Here is a 14,853-nt window from a genome sequence, read left to right as displayed (position 1 = left end):
GCACTTACGATTGGGCAACCGCAGTGTGCAGTTCGTGCAGTGTCACCCGCTCAACCACCCCTCCCTCCCAGGTCCTCAGGCATCTGCCGTCCCTCCCTTGTAGCTCTATATCTATAGGATGTGCCAGTCGGTGGCCTTGGTATCCCTCTCACCAAGGTATTTTTAATCCGTAAGAGGTCGCACCCGGAGCAAACCACCGGGTGTCGAATGTATAATTAAATAATGAGAGAATGACAGCATTTGAAACTTTGGCCACATCGCCTACTTTCCTCTTTATATTTTTACGTTAGATTAGACCATGCTACGATTTTCTTGCTGTTAAGGGGTCATTCTGGTAATCACCCCGCAAAATTCGGTGACATTCAGGTTTTTTTTTCTCGGTAAATACAATGAATAACAATGTTAAACTTTTTTTATTTATTAAGCTACTTGTAATATATACGCAGCAATTTTTTAAATACACTTTTAATTGTGTTTTTTCAATATTATCTGGAGTTCAAAATCGCGTCTTTGAAAAGAAATACCTCCCTGGCGGAAGTGATTTAAGCTCACAGACTCATCTGAAACAAAAAAACCAAACTGATTCTTAACCATTATGAGTACCGGTGTCAGAATTAGCCACATAAGTCAAAATTTAACAAAATTGCTCGTATCCAAACTTGAAGTTTTGAAATTTTCCATTCTTACTTGAAGTTTAAATGCGCGCAATTTTATTAAATTTTGACTTACGTGGCTAATTCTGGCTCCTGCGATAGCGGTACTCATAATGATTAAGAATCAGTTTGGTTTTTTTGTGTCAGGCGAGTCTGTGAGCAGAAATCACTCCTGCCGTCTTTTCAAAGGCGTGATTTTGAACTCTAGATAACATTGAAAAAACACAATTAAAAGTGTATTTAAACAATTGTTCCGTATACATTATAAGGAGATTAATAAATGAAAAAAAAGTTTGACATTGTTATTCATTGTATTCAGTGAGAGAAAAAAACCTGAATGTTTCCAACTTTTGCGGCGTGATTATCAGAATTACCCCTTAATCGTTGAATATATTTCATAAGACCATGTAGTGTTTTTTCACGCGCGGCTCAACGCCCATACCACCATCGCACACGGTGGATTGTTTGAAAGAAAGTGAAATGAGTGAGTGTTTGGAGTCGGCAAGCATTCGCATGTTGCAGTTCTTTGATGAACATAAACATCGTTGCTGAAAAATTCTGACCAGAGTACATTCTGGTAAGAGGATTGTGAAGAGCATACAGTTGCCCCAAAACCATCGAGCGAGTCACTTTTAAAAGGCGTTTTCAAATTTCGTATTCTGTTCCTAACACGTTTCTATTGAAACATATGTACAATATATATATTGTGTCTTGTGTGTTTGTGTGCGTAGTGTTACTTGTGGGTAATCGTGTTGAATAAAATGCAACGTCGGTGAATGGATACTGTTCACAGACAACTATTTGTCGACGAAAGAGTTGAAGATTCTATAGATGAAGATGAAGACTCAGAGGATACTGATAATGTTGATGACAGTGACCACAATTCATCATCAGAGCTTTCTGCAGATGAGGACGAAGAAACATCACAAGATGAATCAATTCCGTTGATATATACTGGAAAGGACAGAGGAACTATTTGGAATGCACAACCTCTAACCCAGAATGTTAGAGCTCGATCTCAAAATATAATAAGAGCCCGTTTACCACAAGTGGCGAGAAATGCCCACCAAATCAATAATTCAAGAGAGATGTGGACTTTATTTTTCACACAGGAAAAAAACCGTAGTAATTACTCGCGTGAAAGAGATGCCCTAACACAAATCCAGGAGAAATAAAAGCTGTTTTTGGCTAATTATACATGTCAGGTGTTTTGAGAGCCTCTCACTTGAATTTAGAAGATTTATGGTCAAATGATGGATTTGGAGTAGAATTTTTTCGTAATTGCATGACGCTTAGAAGATTTAAATTCTTACTCGGAGCCATAAGATTTGATTATGTGAATACTAGGGCGGAAAGAAAATTAGTAGACGAGTTAGCTCCGATTAGACAAATATTTTCTGAGTTTGTAGAACAATGCAAAAAAAGATTATGCCATCAGCGAATATGCTACTGTAAGCGCTTGCGGGCTTGCGCGATGGTCGCAAGCGCTTACCGTGAGCCGGGCCTGCGTCAAGATTTTGCGAAGCGGTTTTCCTGCTCACGGTAAGCGCTTGCGACTATCGCGCACGCTCGCCGCGCACGCAGTGTTCCATCTCGCTCCCCCCTTCGGCCAGAAAGAAGCGAGAAACCAATACTCGGAATTAGGGCTCTGTTCACGATACGGGCTCAACGCCGGCCCCGACCAGCGAGCCGTTAACGAGGAAATACTATATTGGTAAAGGGATCTATTGCCAAGATGGATAACCATCTTGGCGACACTTGGAATGTGTCTTTTCCTTACCGAATGGTCGGATTTCCGACTGGACCCATTTCGCTGGGTCCGTACAAGGAAAACCCATTCTTCTACTGGAGGGTAAGGGAGGGGGGTCGACTGGCGATTATATATCGCGATAATGTCAATAATTATAGGTTAAAGGTATTTTTTTTTTCATTTTTACCGATTATGTAAAAGTGAAGGAACTATTAAAGTGATTATCGTACCCCCCCCCCTCCCCCCGCCAAAGTTTCTGTTACCAGTGGATAGGCGATGTTAAGGAAAACTTCAAGAACAGTGGCTTCATAATCGCAAATAATGCAATAATTTCAGTTGATATGTGATTCAAGTTTAGCAGGGAAACGGATTGGTGAGGAGAAGAGACACAGAAATATTTGAAGAAACCGCCACGCAGCAAATGTCCCATGGAGCACCGGTTAAATTTTGTAACAAACTTCGTTTCGCGATTGGAAATGTGAGACCACGTTATATTCAATGAAGAGAGCAAATTCAATTTGTATGGACCTGATGGCTTCAATTATTATTGGCACGATTCGTGGAACGAAATTTTACGCGGAAGAATTTGACCTCTTTGCCATATCAGAGGTCGTGGAGTCATGAATCGTGACTCATGATGTCAGCAACAATTAAAAATGGTGCAAAAATAAATGTGGGAATAATATCAAAAAGTGCTAGAGAAGCATTTACTACCATTTGTGGCGAGTGTGGAGGACAAAAATGTTATTTTGCAGCAAGATAATACTCCAGTGCATCTTGGTGCTTCCATCAAAAACTGATTTAAAGAACACGGAAATTAATTTTTGGTCTGGCCGTGCAAAGACTCGAACCTTAATCCAATTTAAATTCTTTGGGCAACACTACCACAAAAATTCGTATGCAACACGAACTGAAATGGGGAATTCAAGTCGTTTGTGAAGACATTGTACAAAACACTACCCATAATAGAGAACTTAATTAACAACGTACCAACGAAGATTTATCAATGTAATAAATACCAAAGTTGTTCGATATAATACTGAATAAAAATTTCAAGGAAAACTGCAATATTAAAACTTTTTAAAAAGTCCTCATCCAAGTCCACACGCCTATGCGTTTCTTCCAAGCAAAATATAATGCAATTTATGTACCTGATAATGTAATTTGATTGTTGTTTATGTAGAAATTAAATCAGGAAACTCTATCGAAATTAAAAATATCAGTAATAAATGTATTAATTTCACTGTTCATTAAAATATTAAATAAGTTCTTTCAAACTTCGCTTGAGCCTATAATTCTTCACATCACTGTAAATATAACAACATGACCACATGTTGATAATGTGGAATTTTTTTACATTTTCAGAAACATTTATGCTGAAGGATAGAAGAATACAAACTATAAAACTTACTTCGAAATTGCAACTATTGTATTTTAATACCAAAGTAGCCAATTATTTGTAATCGTTGATGTACATTCTGTGATAACTTGAATGGATTTGCGACTGATAGAGAATATAACAGAGAAGGCTTGAAATATGAATAAAATCGAGCATATGTTTATTGTTCCATTGCACAAAATAAGTTCACTCACATTAACAAATTCTCATATAATCAACCTTCAAACCCACTTTAATTTAATTAGCACATTGAGATTAGCCTATAATTAAATTAGCAAAAATGTAATTTATTCACTCTTCTAATATAGATTTGATTTAACAATTTTCCAAAATCCTCACTTTTTTATAAATAATTCTGTATAAATGACTTGACGTTATATTTGCAAAAGAGATCGATAATGAATTCTTATATCTTGTTAAAAGTACAAGATTTCGAACTGATAGAAAATCTAGTTAGGTCATCGTTGACTAAAAATCACAAAGGATTTATTAATGATCCCATACTATCGCATGGTAATAATGGAAGTAGTAAGTGACGAAAACAAGAATGTACGATTTTCCTTAATTCACAAGAAAAGCTTAAATATCTAAAGAATTGAAAGACTGTAACATGGCTGAAGACGAAGCAAAGCCGGCATCGCCGATACCAATAGCTGCCCGTACCCAATGCAGTAGCAGCTTAACAAACACACAATGTCCAGCACTCCAAGTATCATCACGAATGTTACGATCGCCGAGCCATGAGAGCATTACGACAGACCTTTCTCTCTTCAGCGTATCCTCAATAGCAAGTGAACTACGAGGCAGTAACAGACTTGTCACATTTAAATCTTACACCGACGTACATCTTGCTGGCCGCGGTCCATCCCCGAAACTAGATTCCTGTCAGATTCAAGCTACCAGGTATGTGACTTCATTAATAACTACACCATATTCGTTTTACTACTCTCATAATATACTATAAATCACATTTATTGCTATAAATTTAAAATATAGCATCTGAAAGTAAAAATCGACATATTCGCACATTATCCATCTTATACCTTTCGTTTACATTTCATAACTCTATGTAAGTTTAAACTGTGGAATCGTGTAGTCCAGAGGTGCACTCCCATGGCGCGTGGTTCGGCAAACCTTCTAGGCTCGTCAAATCCCGTTAGAGGGCGCGTGTCGGCAAGCCATGAGCGTTTCGACGACGCGGCTAGCTTCGGCTGATCATTCCCAGGGTGCGCGACTCGGCGAGTACGACGCGAAACTCGTCGAGCCTCGCACCGTGGGATCGCACCTTGGGAAGTCCCTCGTCTCAGACGTATTTTACACGTATTTTCGACAATTATTAATAACTCGAAAACGGAGCCTCAAATGCAATTCGTCATTCTTCATTCTCGTCTCATTTTGGCATGTAAAATCACCCTTTAAAATTTCTGACATCTGTTGCCGAACATTCTGTACACATATACAGTTACAAAAAGGGAATTAAGTAGTAGTTTCATATAGAAATTATGTGCACGCATTTAGCGACTGCAGTGAAGATCAAACAATGCGTGACAGTCGAATGTACCGATCATAGCCACCGCACGATTCACACTCGTGTTTATCATGTTTGGACCGTACCTACGTTGCGAGTCACACTCGTGTTTTTCAATTTTTGCACGTAGATAATCTGTATTACGAGTCTGGCTCGTTATTGTGAAACAGGGGGTAAGAACGGAAGCGTGCGGCAAGGGCGAGTCGCTATTATGATTCGCTGTGCACGAGGTGATAAAGGATGAGGGTGAAAATGGTCGTACAACAAAAGGTGGTGGGGATGGTTCGTTCAAATTTAACCAGGTTTTCACTGTATTGACGCATCGTGTATTTATACTCGATTTTCAGGGCATCAATCAGCGGAATGCTGACTCCGCTCGTCAGCAACTTTGTTTCGCGTAGCGTATTACGCTTGTTGCGAGAAATGTGTGTCAGTATGTAACACAGTCGCATTGTCGTACAGGCTTTTGATTGAATTGATTAGCGGGCATTTGATTAGTAGGCAATTGATTGACTTGGAGAGTTTATCCCATAGGAGTGAGTGATCTACCGAATCAAATGCTTTCTTTAATTCGACAAATCTCACATATGCATAATTTGCCTTTAGGTTTCACTAGGACCTCTGCAACCCTCGCAGACAGTGTAAAAATGTTGTCTTCGCATGATCTAGATGCCCTGAAGCCTGCCTGACTTTCTGGAAGGATCCCATTTGATTCACTCTACGAGTTTATTCTGTGAGTAATAAGTGATGTGTATATTTTGGTGGTAGAGTTTGCCAATGGAATGCCCCTATAGTTGCTCGGATCAGATGGCTCTCCTTTCTTGTATTACATCCACGTGTTGATATATGTTGATTCTTAGTGAGTGCCTTATAAAATGCGTTTGTAATTGCATTTGGGCCAGGCGGTTTGAACGGCTTTAATTTCTTTAGAGTTAGGTTTAGTTCTGACATACTGAATTCGCTATCTAGGTAAGGATCTCTGACGTCGATACATTTCAGATCCATTAAGATTTTGGGGGTATATGTATTGTACATTCTGAAAGGCCTCTCACTCTCCTTTTGACAACGTGTGCTCCACCTCATTCGTACCTTTTAGGCTTTTGTACGTGCGCCAAAAATCTGACGCGTTCTTTGCATTACGCACTTAGTTTTTCTCTCGCCTTGAGTAGATGGTTAGTATTAGATCCCTTAATTTTATGAATGTATTCTTTTCTTTTGTCTTTCATTTTATTTGAGGTACTGATCCCTGCTGGTTACTCACTACTTTCTACACCATGGTTTATTCGTTCTCATGGTTTATCCTGTATGCATAGCTTTTCCGTGATCTCCTTATTTAGCAAGTCAACATCATTGCTATGTTACAACCCTCATCCTCCAGTCTTTCCATGTAAGCTGTCATCTTGTCCATTAACCATTTTAGACTACCATGTTGTGGGTGATGAGCGCTTGATATTGGGTTTGTGGTTGCCTTCCATTAGCTTTGGTTGCGGTTCTCCAGGAAAACCTACACTATCATATGGTCAAAGATGTCTATTTTTTCTAACTTGATAGCATAGATTTGTCCAAACCTTCCCGACTCTACCAGTATGTGGTCAGTTACACTTGATCCGTTACTATTCTAGAATACCCAGCAACCCTCAAAATACTTTAGGGCCCTTTACACGGACGCTTTTGCGTCCGCTCTTGCGCGCCACACGCCGGCGCGCCGCGCAAAAGTACGTGAAGAAAAAGGAGCGCGCTCCTTCGTGCACGCCAGAGGTTATACTCGACACTACTTAGAGACAGACTTTTAAGTTTTAAAAATTCTTTACGGTCGAAATTCTAAATCATTACACTTTTCTTATGTAAATCAAACCCAAGCTATTCATTAAGACCTATCAAAATCTAATCGGATCAACCATTATTGAGATTCGATAATCAAAGAGTTCTTGATAATGGGTCGTGGTGTAATATAGACATTGTACTGTGTGTCTCTTGAAAAAAAGCGGTGCGCCCCGTTGCAGGTAAGCGAGCCGCGCGCTCCGCTATTAAGACACGGTTATGAACAATGTGCGCTACAGAACACCCTTGAAATGGTCTATTCTAAGCTGTAGACCAGGGGTGCGCAGGGAGCCGTTTTTAGCGCCTAGCTGCGAGCAACCCGCCTGTCTCGTTGCTAAGGTTAGAATCGGTGAGGAGAACTGCAGTAGTATACGTGCGTGCTCATAAGCTCGTAGCGATTGATAGGTTGCAGCCGGAAATTTCGTATTTGTCGAAACGCAATTCATAAAAAAAACAAAGGCGAAATGCTAATCAATAAAAATGACATTTAACGAAGCCCAACCGGTTGCCCTTTTTAAAGTAGTCCGATTTAAATTATTTTCTGTCCATTTAATCGGGAGAATTCAAGGAATCCATTGGTGTCACTTTCATATTGATACGATGAAAAATAATGAAATCCACTTTCCGTATAATCGATGACACATCGCCGAGCAACTCCAGGCACCAGTTTAGTTCACCCGAACGATACAATGTCGCTCGGCTCGGGTGTCGCGCGGCTTCGAAGGATCAAAGGCTCTCGAGAGTCTCGAGGCTCGCCAAGGTTAGTCGAGCTTCAATCGACTAAAGTACGCATGAATACGAGAACATTGTTCAGTCAGTCATGATTGAACTTCCATGATTGAAGTAATTCAATCATGGCCGACGATTGAATCCCCATGATTGAATTATTTCAATCATGGCGCTTCGATTAAAAATTGACTCGGGTTATTCTTATTCATGAGTCTCGAATAAAATTTTCGTCTTTTAGTTGAACTTAATTTTTTATTTGAAATAATTTGTTGGCCATCTGTGCTCTTCGACCGCCGGGCCGGTGCACGGTTGTAGTGGAATGCGTCCGTGTGGCGCTGATGCCGTACCCTGTATACTCGAGCGATAAGGGATCCGTATGTAATTTGAAGGGAGGGCCGACACGGGGCGCAGGCGGAACCCCGCGCGCGCAAACTACCTGTTCCCGGGTCCCTATGCGAAGTGTGTCAGCCCTCGTCGCGAGTCATCGCGTGTGATTTTATAATACAACAGCGCGTGGGTGAGGTTGTATAGATTAAGAGGTTGTCGTATATCAAGTGTTTATGAAAATATACTAGCAGTGGCTTGCTGATGTCAAGGACAACAACCGTTTAAAGCAGGCTTGGGAATTAAGTGATCTTTTCGGCCGAGTTTCAGAAGCAACGCCCTCTTTCTCTCGGCGCGCGTCTTGGCTCCCGCGGCGGCCTAGCTGCTTGGAGCGCCTCAGGCCCCTACCACGTGAACCGCGCGTGGCGCATTAGGGTTAGATATATGGTATCAATAGATTTCCACATCGTCCCAGAGAGCATGATTGTCGATACGTTTTTGTTTTGTCAACGCGCCACACGCGATTCACGTGGTACGCGGCTGAGGTGGCTTGAGCTTGACGGCAGTCGCGGGGGCCAATGCGCGCTGCGAGAGATAGAGGGCGTTGCTTCTGAAACTCGGCCGAAAAGATCACTTAATTCCCAAGCCTGGTTTACAGGAAACCAAATGCTACGCAAATCAGTTTTGACCCCTTCTTAAATCGCGTTTACTTCTTGCCTCTTGTAGAGGCTCGCAGAAGTTTGGCTGCCACGCGCGGCGCGCCGTTCAGAACTTTCCGCACTGTCGGAAAGTCCACTCGTCACGCCGAACCCTTGCTTTCAACTTTCGTTTTCCCTTTCTAAGTATCTTTCTGCCTCTGATGTACACTCTTCTGGAGTCGAGGCCATAGTGGGAGACGACGGAAGGTCATAGTGGGGGTAAGCATTTGTCCCACGTCCCACGATTCTGGCATCACTGCGCGGGAGCGACCTTGGAGAGCCCCGCGCAAGAGTGGGTCAAAAATTTGACCTGCATTCCTCGCAATCAGAAGACTACCCCTTTTGTTCAAAACATCTTGCATATTACATCTGTTCATCATTTATCTTACATATAATATATCACTTGCATACCTATGTGTATTTATTGTCTATCAATATTAGTTTTTATATTAAAACAAGCAATGAAATCGTAATTATTGCCGTCAATAGTAATAATTATGATCGTCACAACAGTGAATGTGTTAACTGCAATTTCATTTGCCATCGCATTGCCGGGGATACATGTGGACATATTTTAATATACCCTTTTAAAAATTTGCAGTCGTATTATCTGAGTTATAAACCATTTCCATAATTTGTAGCACCTACAGGTCAACCAAATGTAGCTTCAGTAACAGCATTTATGATATCCTCTATAAGCCAGGTATATCGAGGAATTTGTATACTTTTTGCGAACGTATATCGCGATCGTGTCTTGCCGATCGTTTCGCAAATCGATAATATACATCGAACAGCTAGTACACAATACGAGACTGCGCTGGATCGTGGAAAAAACATGTGGAGTCGACGTAGAAATGTGAGCCCGAACCCGCTGTCTCTAAGTAGTGCCGAGTATAGGCAACCTTCTGGCGTGTACGAAGGACGTGCTTAGAATAAGCAATTGCATATATCTAATAAGATTATCTTAAGTCACGTTTATGAATCTAGGTGGCATCTTGCGCAAATGCTTGAGATGGTCTTGAGAACATGTGACGTCATATAAGTATTTACTTATTTGAACAAGATCTTCCTCAAGCAAATGCTTAAGCACGACCTTAAGATTATCTTAAGTCACGTTTCTGAATCTAGGCGGCATCTTAAGCACATGCTTAAGACGATCTTAAGCTTACGACACGTTTGTGAATACCATCCCTTCACTCCGGCGTTCACGTAGTTTTGCGTGGCGCACCGGCGTGTGGCGCGCAAGAGCGGACGCAAGTAAAAACACTATAATAAGAGTCTGGCCACGAAAAGGCCACTTTTGATTGGCCCGCCACTTTTCGTCAATTCCCGCTGATTTTTAAATCTGTCAATTATTCAAATCTTAATTGTAACACATTTTTTAATAAGTATATGTTTGAAAGTTAATAAAAAACTAATTGTTTGTAATATCTATTTATATGAGACGCGCATTTGGATAGTAAAAAAAATAATGTATATATATTCAGAAACACTTTCATAACATAACCTTTTTTTGAGGAGTTATTGCCATATATATGTACTCCTGGCACGAAGTAAAATACCGCCATAAACGTAAGAGTTGTTAAGAGTGGGTAAGAGTGAAATGGTGTATATCTCTATCTCTCTCGTAGGATTTAGCCAAAACATGGCGGACATAGGCTCGCGGCCAGACTCTTATTATACTATCTCTAGAGACAAGGGCGTCCGTGTAAAGGGCCCTATTCACATCTGCCGTTGCCAACCATTAGGCCAAGGCCAACAAAGAATATTACATAACAGCCTACAATTGACATTCACTTCTTTGTCCGTTGTTACTCTATCTAAATCTTGCCCCTTATACGAACCCTGGTCTAATGAATTGAAGTAGCTAATCGTTGCGCTTAAGTCTCTTCCCATTAGCAGATTGAGCCAGTCTCAGCAAGTAACAACAATCTTTCTTTGTAGAAATTTGATCTAATATGTATGTATTACATACTATGAAATCTTTGGCACCGTAGTTGCACTTAAGGCTGCCGTCTCATTTATGTTATGGTCCGAATCGATCGAAGCGTGCCTTGTAAACAGACGGACCCTAATGAAACTACTGCGGTTGATAAAAAGAACTTCTACAGAGGTGACATCTCCAGGTACTCTATGTAGACTAATTTTTTACGCATAGTTGCCACATTTTCTGCTCTCTCTGTCTCTGTCGCGCTGTTGCCACAGCTACTTCTATCGAGAAGTCTTGAAGGAATACGGCACGAGAGCTGCGTCTAGCGTCAGAGCAGGGATCGGCGGACTCCAGCTACCGCTGATGGAGGGGGAAACACCTACAGGGGCGATGGTTATGTGTGCGTGACTGACGCAGGCGCAGTTCATGTACACATTACCACCGCCCCTGTAGGCATAAAACCCTAAAACGGCGCAAAGCAGCTACGTGGCTACAAATATTTCCCCCTAATTAGCGGAACGCCTCGGTAGGTGGTAAAACTCTTCGAAAGGGATCGGTTTTAGAGCTGTACGAGTACTTGAATATTCGGGTAGCTTGAAATCCGAACCAATCCGGCACTCGGTTTCCAAGCCGAGCCAGGTACCCGAAAGAACCGAGCGACTCGGATAGAACCAAGTACTTGAATGTTTTTCAAGCGGTCCGAAAGAACCGGGCGGATTGGATGAAACCGAGCGGCTCGGATAGAACCAAGTACTTGATGTTTTCCAAGCGGCCCGAAAGAAACCGGGCGGATTGGATAGAACGAAGAGGATTGAATTTTTCCAAGCGGCCCAAAAGAAACTTTGGGTAATCGCGATGCGACTGGCGTCCCGAACGCAGAAGCTTTTTGTCGTTTTCGTAAAGAACGCGAGTGGCTGACTTCAACTCGTTTGGATTTGTGGTTATGGGTTATATTTATTGATGCTATGTAATTTTTTCATCCTTTCGGGTTAATTTTTTTAAAAATTATTGTGCCGTAATTCAAACTACGCACACCTGCAAAGTTTCAAGACAATTGTGTAGTCGGAAGTAGGTTAGGATCCATTTCGGTTGGAATGGACAATGTCGTATATACGGTTCATTCAATGCCAAGCCGATCACTTTGAACACTCAATGTCTAAGATTTTGTTCAAATTGAAACATGTTATAGTGTATGTGAAAATAAGAGGGGTTCAAGTTGTCACATTTTGCCACATTCAAAACTGTTTTATAAATACAGACCCTCAAAGTAGACAACTTTCATCGATTTTTTTGAAAATTACCTTTCGAATTTAGCAAAATGATTATTTAAATCCTCCTTATTTTCACATGGACTCTAACATATTTAAATTTGAACAAAATCCCAGGAGTTTATCCAGATATTATCTTTGCCCATCTCTGTCCTCCAGCCGCTTCGCCGTGATTCATTCAAGCCTCCCTGACAACAAAATAGTAATAGGGGAAATGCGGCAACAGCGCGATGGGACTCTCCATACGTATTGGCAACTATGTCTTTCCTACATTTATCAGCTGATTCCAGGACGAAAGTTGACTGAAACGGTTTGGTTACTACATCGCATATACGTATACGCTGGTGCTACGTGGCTCGAGTGTACCACTAGCGCCGGTGACGGAGAAGCCTTGAAGCCTCATTCTGTCAGTTTTCGAGTCATAAATTCATTATTATTTCAACGTACGGTGCTTCTTAGCATTCAAACGCATCAGACCACCCTGCACTGATGTCTACTGGAGGCAACTATACCCTCAACAATTTCCTTCTTGCCGATTCCAGGACGAAAGTTGGTTGAAACGGTTTCGCGTATACGTACACGCTTTTCCTAGCTTGTGTGAGCGTATGCACCCTGCTGGAGCTGCCAGTTAGAACCGCATTAAAAAATTTTAAATCCGGATTGATGCGGTTTTCTTCCCGTAAATTCCAGATTGAACCCGATGAAATATTTTCTATCGGTTTCAAACCGGATATGCATGTAAAAATCTTGACGGTATGCATCCCGTGAATTATTTGCTCTGCCAATCCGGATCGCGACGGACTCGAAAGAGCTTGTGGCATTTCCAGATTGAATCCGTAAGATTTTTGATCCGCAATTTCAGATACGAAACTTCCGGGTTTATACAAATGGCAATTCCTGATAGAAATTGATAAATTTCGCACATGCAAATCCTGTTTCATCCATCGATCTGGATATCCGCATTGAACCGGATTCGTTTTTGAACTGGCACAAATCACTGCTTGAAAATCCAGGTAGTACCGCATTGAACCAGATAGATCCAGATCAAAATTCAACGCGGTTCTAACTGGCTGTTCCAGCAGGGCACACACTCAAGGCCCGGTGAGACGGCAGCCTTAATGATTATCCAAGAGTCGCATTTCTTTATTACAAATACATTGCTAAACAACTTCTTTAAGCGTAAGATTACAAAATCTCCTGATAGTCCTGATACTCTGTCAGTTTGTTTTTCATATATGACTCCGTTATACAGGGTGTTCGGCAACAGATGGTAGAAAATAAAATAGGTGATTCTACGCGACAAAAAGACGAAAATCAAGAGTAACGGAATTGCGGTGGAAGCTTGGGTTTTTAGTTATTAAGTGATATATAAAGATTCGGCTCAGCAACACGCCTACGGAACGGCAGTTCAGCGATCAGAGGCGCGCGTTGGGTAGGTCAGCTGAGGCGCGTACAGTTGCCGTCAGAAGACAGACACATGGGCAGAAGTTTACCCCATGGGCAGAAGTTTACCCCATGGGCGTAGGGATAGATTCCGTAACATTCACTGCTATAACACGATCTTGCGATACTTCATAAGATATTTAAGTGAACTGCTCCATTGCATTAAACCTGCCTACTCGCGGAAATCCACGAGAGCGTGTAAAAACCCGCCCTTCGGGATTTTACAGTAGAGAGGGTGAATATCTTTTCTAATAATCTTATTCATAAAAGACTCCCACACGTGCACATGCCGCGATTGTCTATTGTAATAATTATCATTCATGAATACCCTAAAAAATTAAAGCAACTGATTGAATTCTTCTGCAATTATAGATTTTTTAAAGAAACTTTAATGAGTAAAATCGGTTTCGTTGTTTCTTTAGGCCAGCAGATATACCAGAAATACTTTGGTTTGAAGAAGAGAATGAACTGATTCGTAGTTGTGGAGTACTTTCTTCGGTACTCGGTCTTCGAAAAAGCTTCAGTACAAGCGATGTGTCCCAATTACCAAGCCCTGATGCATCAGGCCCAGGTGGATTGCGACCGTCAGTCTCTGCTTTGGCCCTCGGCATTGCCCAAAGGAGTTCCTTGATGTTGGAGCATACTAGATTAAACCATGCTTCAAGATCTTGCAGTACGTGGGTTGCTGTTGGTGAACCAATAGCAAATACGTCGCAACTTCCTAGCCCTCACGGAGGAGCTGTGCAAGATCAGCAACAGCAACAATCGACATCGAGTCAATCAATAACTTCCCAATCGGCTCTGCATCCTCCACTTGCACCGCCTCCACCTCCTCTGCCCTTCACGGGAGCTGATCTCGTCAGATCCGTCAACAAAAAGGTTCGCCAGAATTATATCCGTCGAAGGTGAGTCTAGTTTTCACTTTTTCTATCTTTACTCGATTTCATATACACATTGCTTTCGTTTAAAGGGTCTCCCTAGTGTGACGGCCTGAAATGAAAGCGATATTTAGGGTTTTTTTTTAAAGAGAAAACATTAAATTATATTAATTAAAAACTTTATGTCTATATTTTCTTCATATTTGGACAACATTTAAAAAAAATCGATTCAAATGAAATTGAAAGGAGCTGCAGCTTCATGTTGCAAATCAATAACTAGAGCGCTTTAGAAAAAAAAGTCTGGCCTCGGTGCATACAATTGCGGATGTTGCTACTGGCTGATCAATAAAAATCAAAAATATTCTTAATCTATATCTGTGTAGTTATCGTTCGGATTAGTACCATTAATTCTCGCATGGTGTACACCAGGCT

General features: G+C 41.3%; 1 protein-coding gene and 1 long non-coding RNA gene across 4 annotated transcripts in view; one reads left to right on the top strand and one right to left on the bottom strand.

Annotated features, from left to right (window-relative positions):
* LOC143369389 (uncharacterized) overlaps window positions 1–14,853 on the top strand; it is a 29,160-nt gene that overhangs the window by 4,490 nt on the left and 9,817 nt on the right. For 2 of the 3 annotated variants that reach the window (XM_076813263.1, XM_076813264.1), the window contains 2 exons: window positions 3,769–4,705; window positions 13,966–14,448. In XM_076813263.1, the coding sequence (XP_076669378.1) occupies window positions 4,413–4,705; window positions 13,966–14,448 (776 nt within the window). In that variant the 5' untranslated portion in view covers window positions 3,769–4,412. Of the gene's footprint in view, window positions 1–3,768; window positions 4,706–5,478; window positions 5,613–5,677; window positions 5,867–5,936; window positions 6,064–10,846; window positions 11,029–13,965; window positions 14,449–14,853 lie in introns of those variants that run through there. The other variant, XM_076813265.1, reaches the window with a different exon arrangement.
* Window positions 11,922–14,853, bottom strand: part of LOC143369404 (uncharacterized) — a 33,076-nt gene continuing 30,144 nt past the window's right edge. The window contains exon 5 of the long non-coding RNA XR_013085395.1: window positions 11,922–12,688. This is a non-coding gene — a long non-coding RNA (uncharacterized LOC143369404). The remainder of the gene's footprint in view (window positions 12,689–14,853) is intronic.

The sequence above is a fragment of the Andrena cerasifolii genome, chromosome 5, assembly GCF_050908995.1.
Source record: "Andrena cerasifolii isolate SP2316 chromosome 5, iyAndCera1_principal, whole genome shotgun sequence".
NCBI classification, from domain to species: domain Eukaryota; kingdom Metazoa; phylum Arthropoda; class Insecta; order Hymenoptera; family Andrenidae; genus Andrena; species Andrena cerasifolii.
This window is presented reverse-complemented; position numbering and strand designations above follow the sequence as displayed.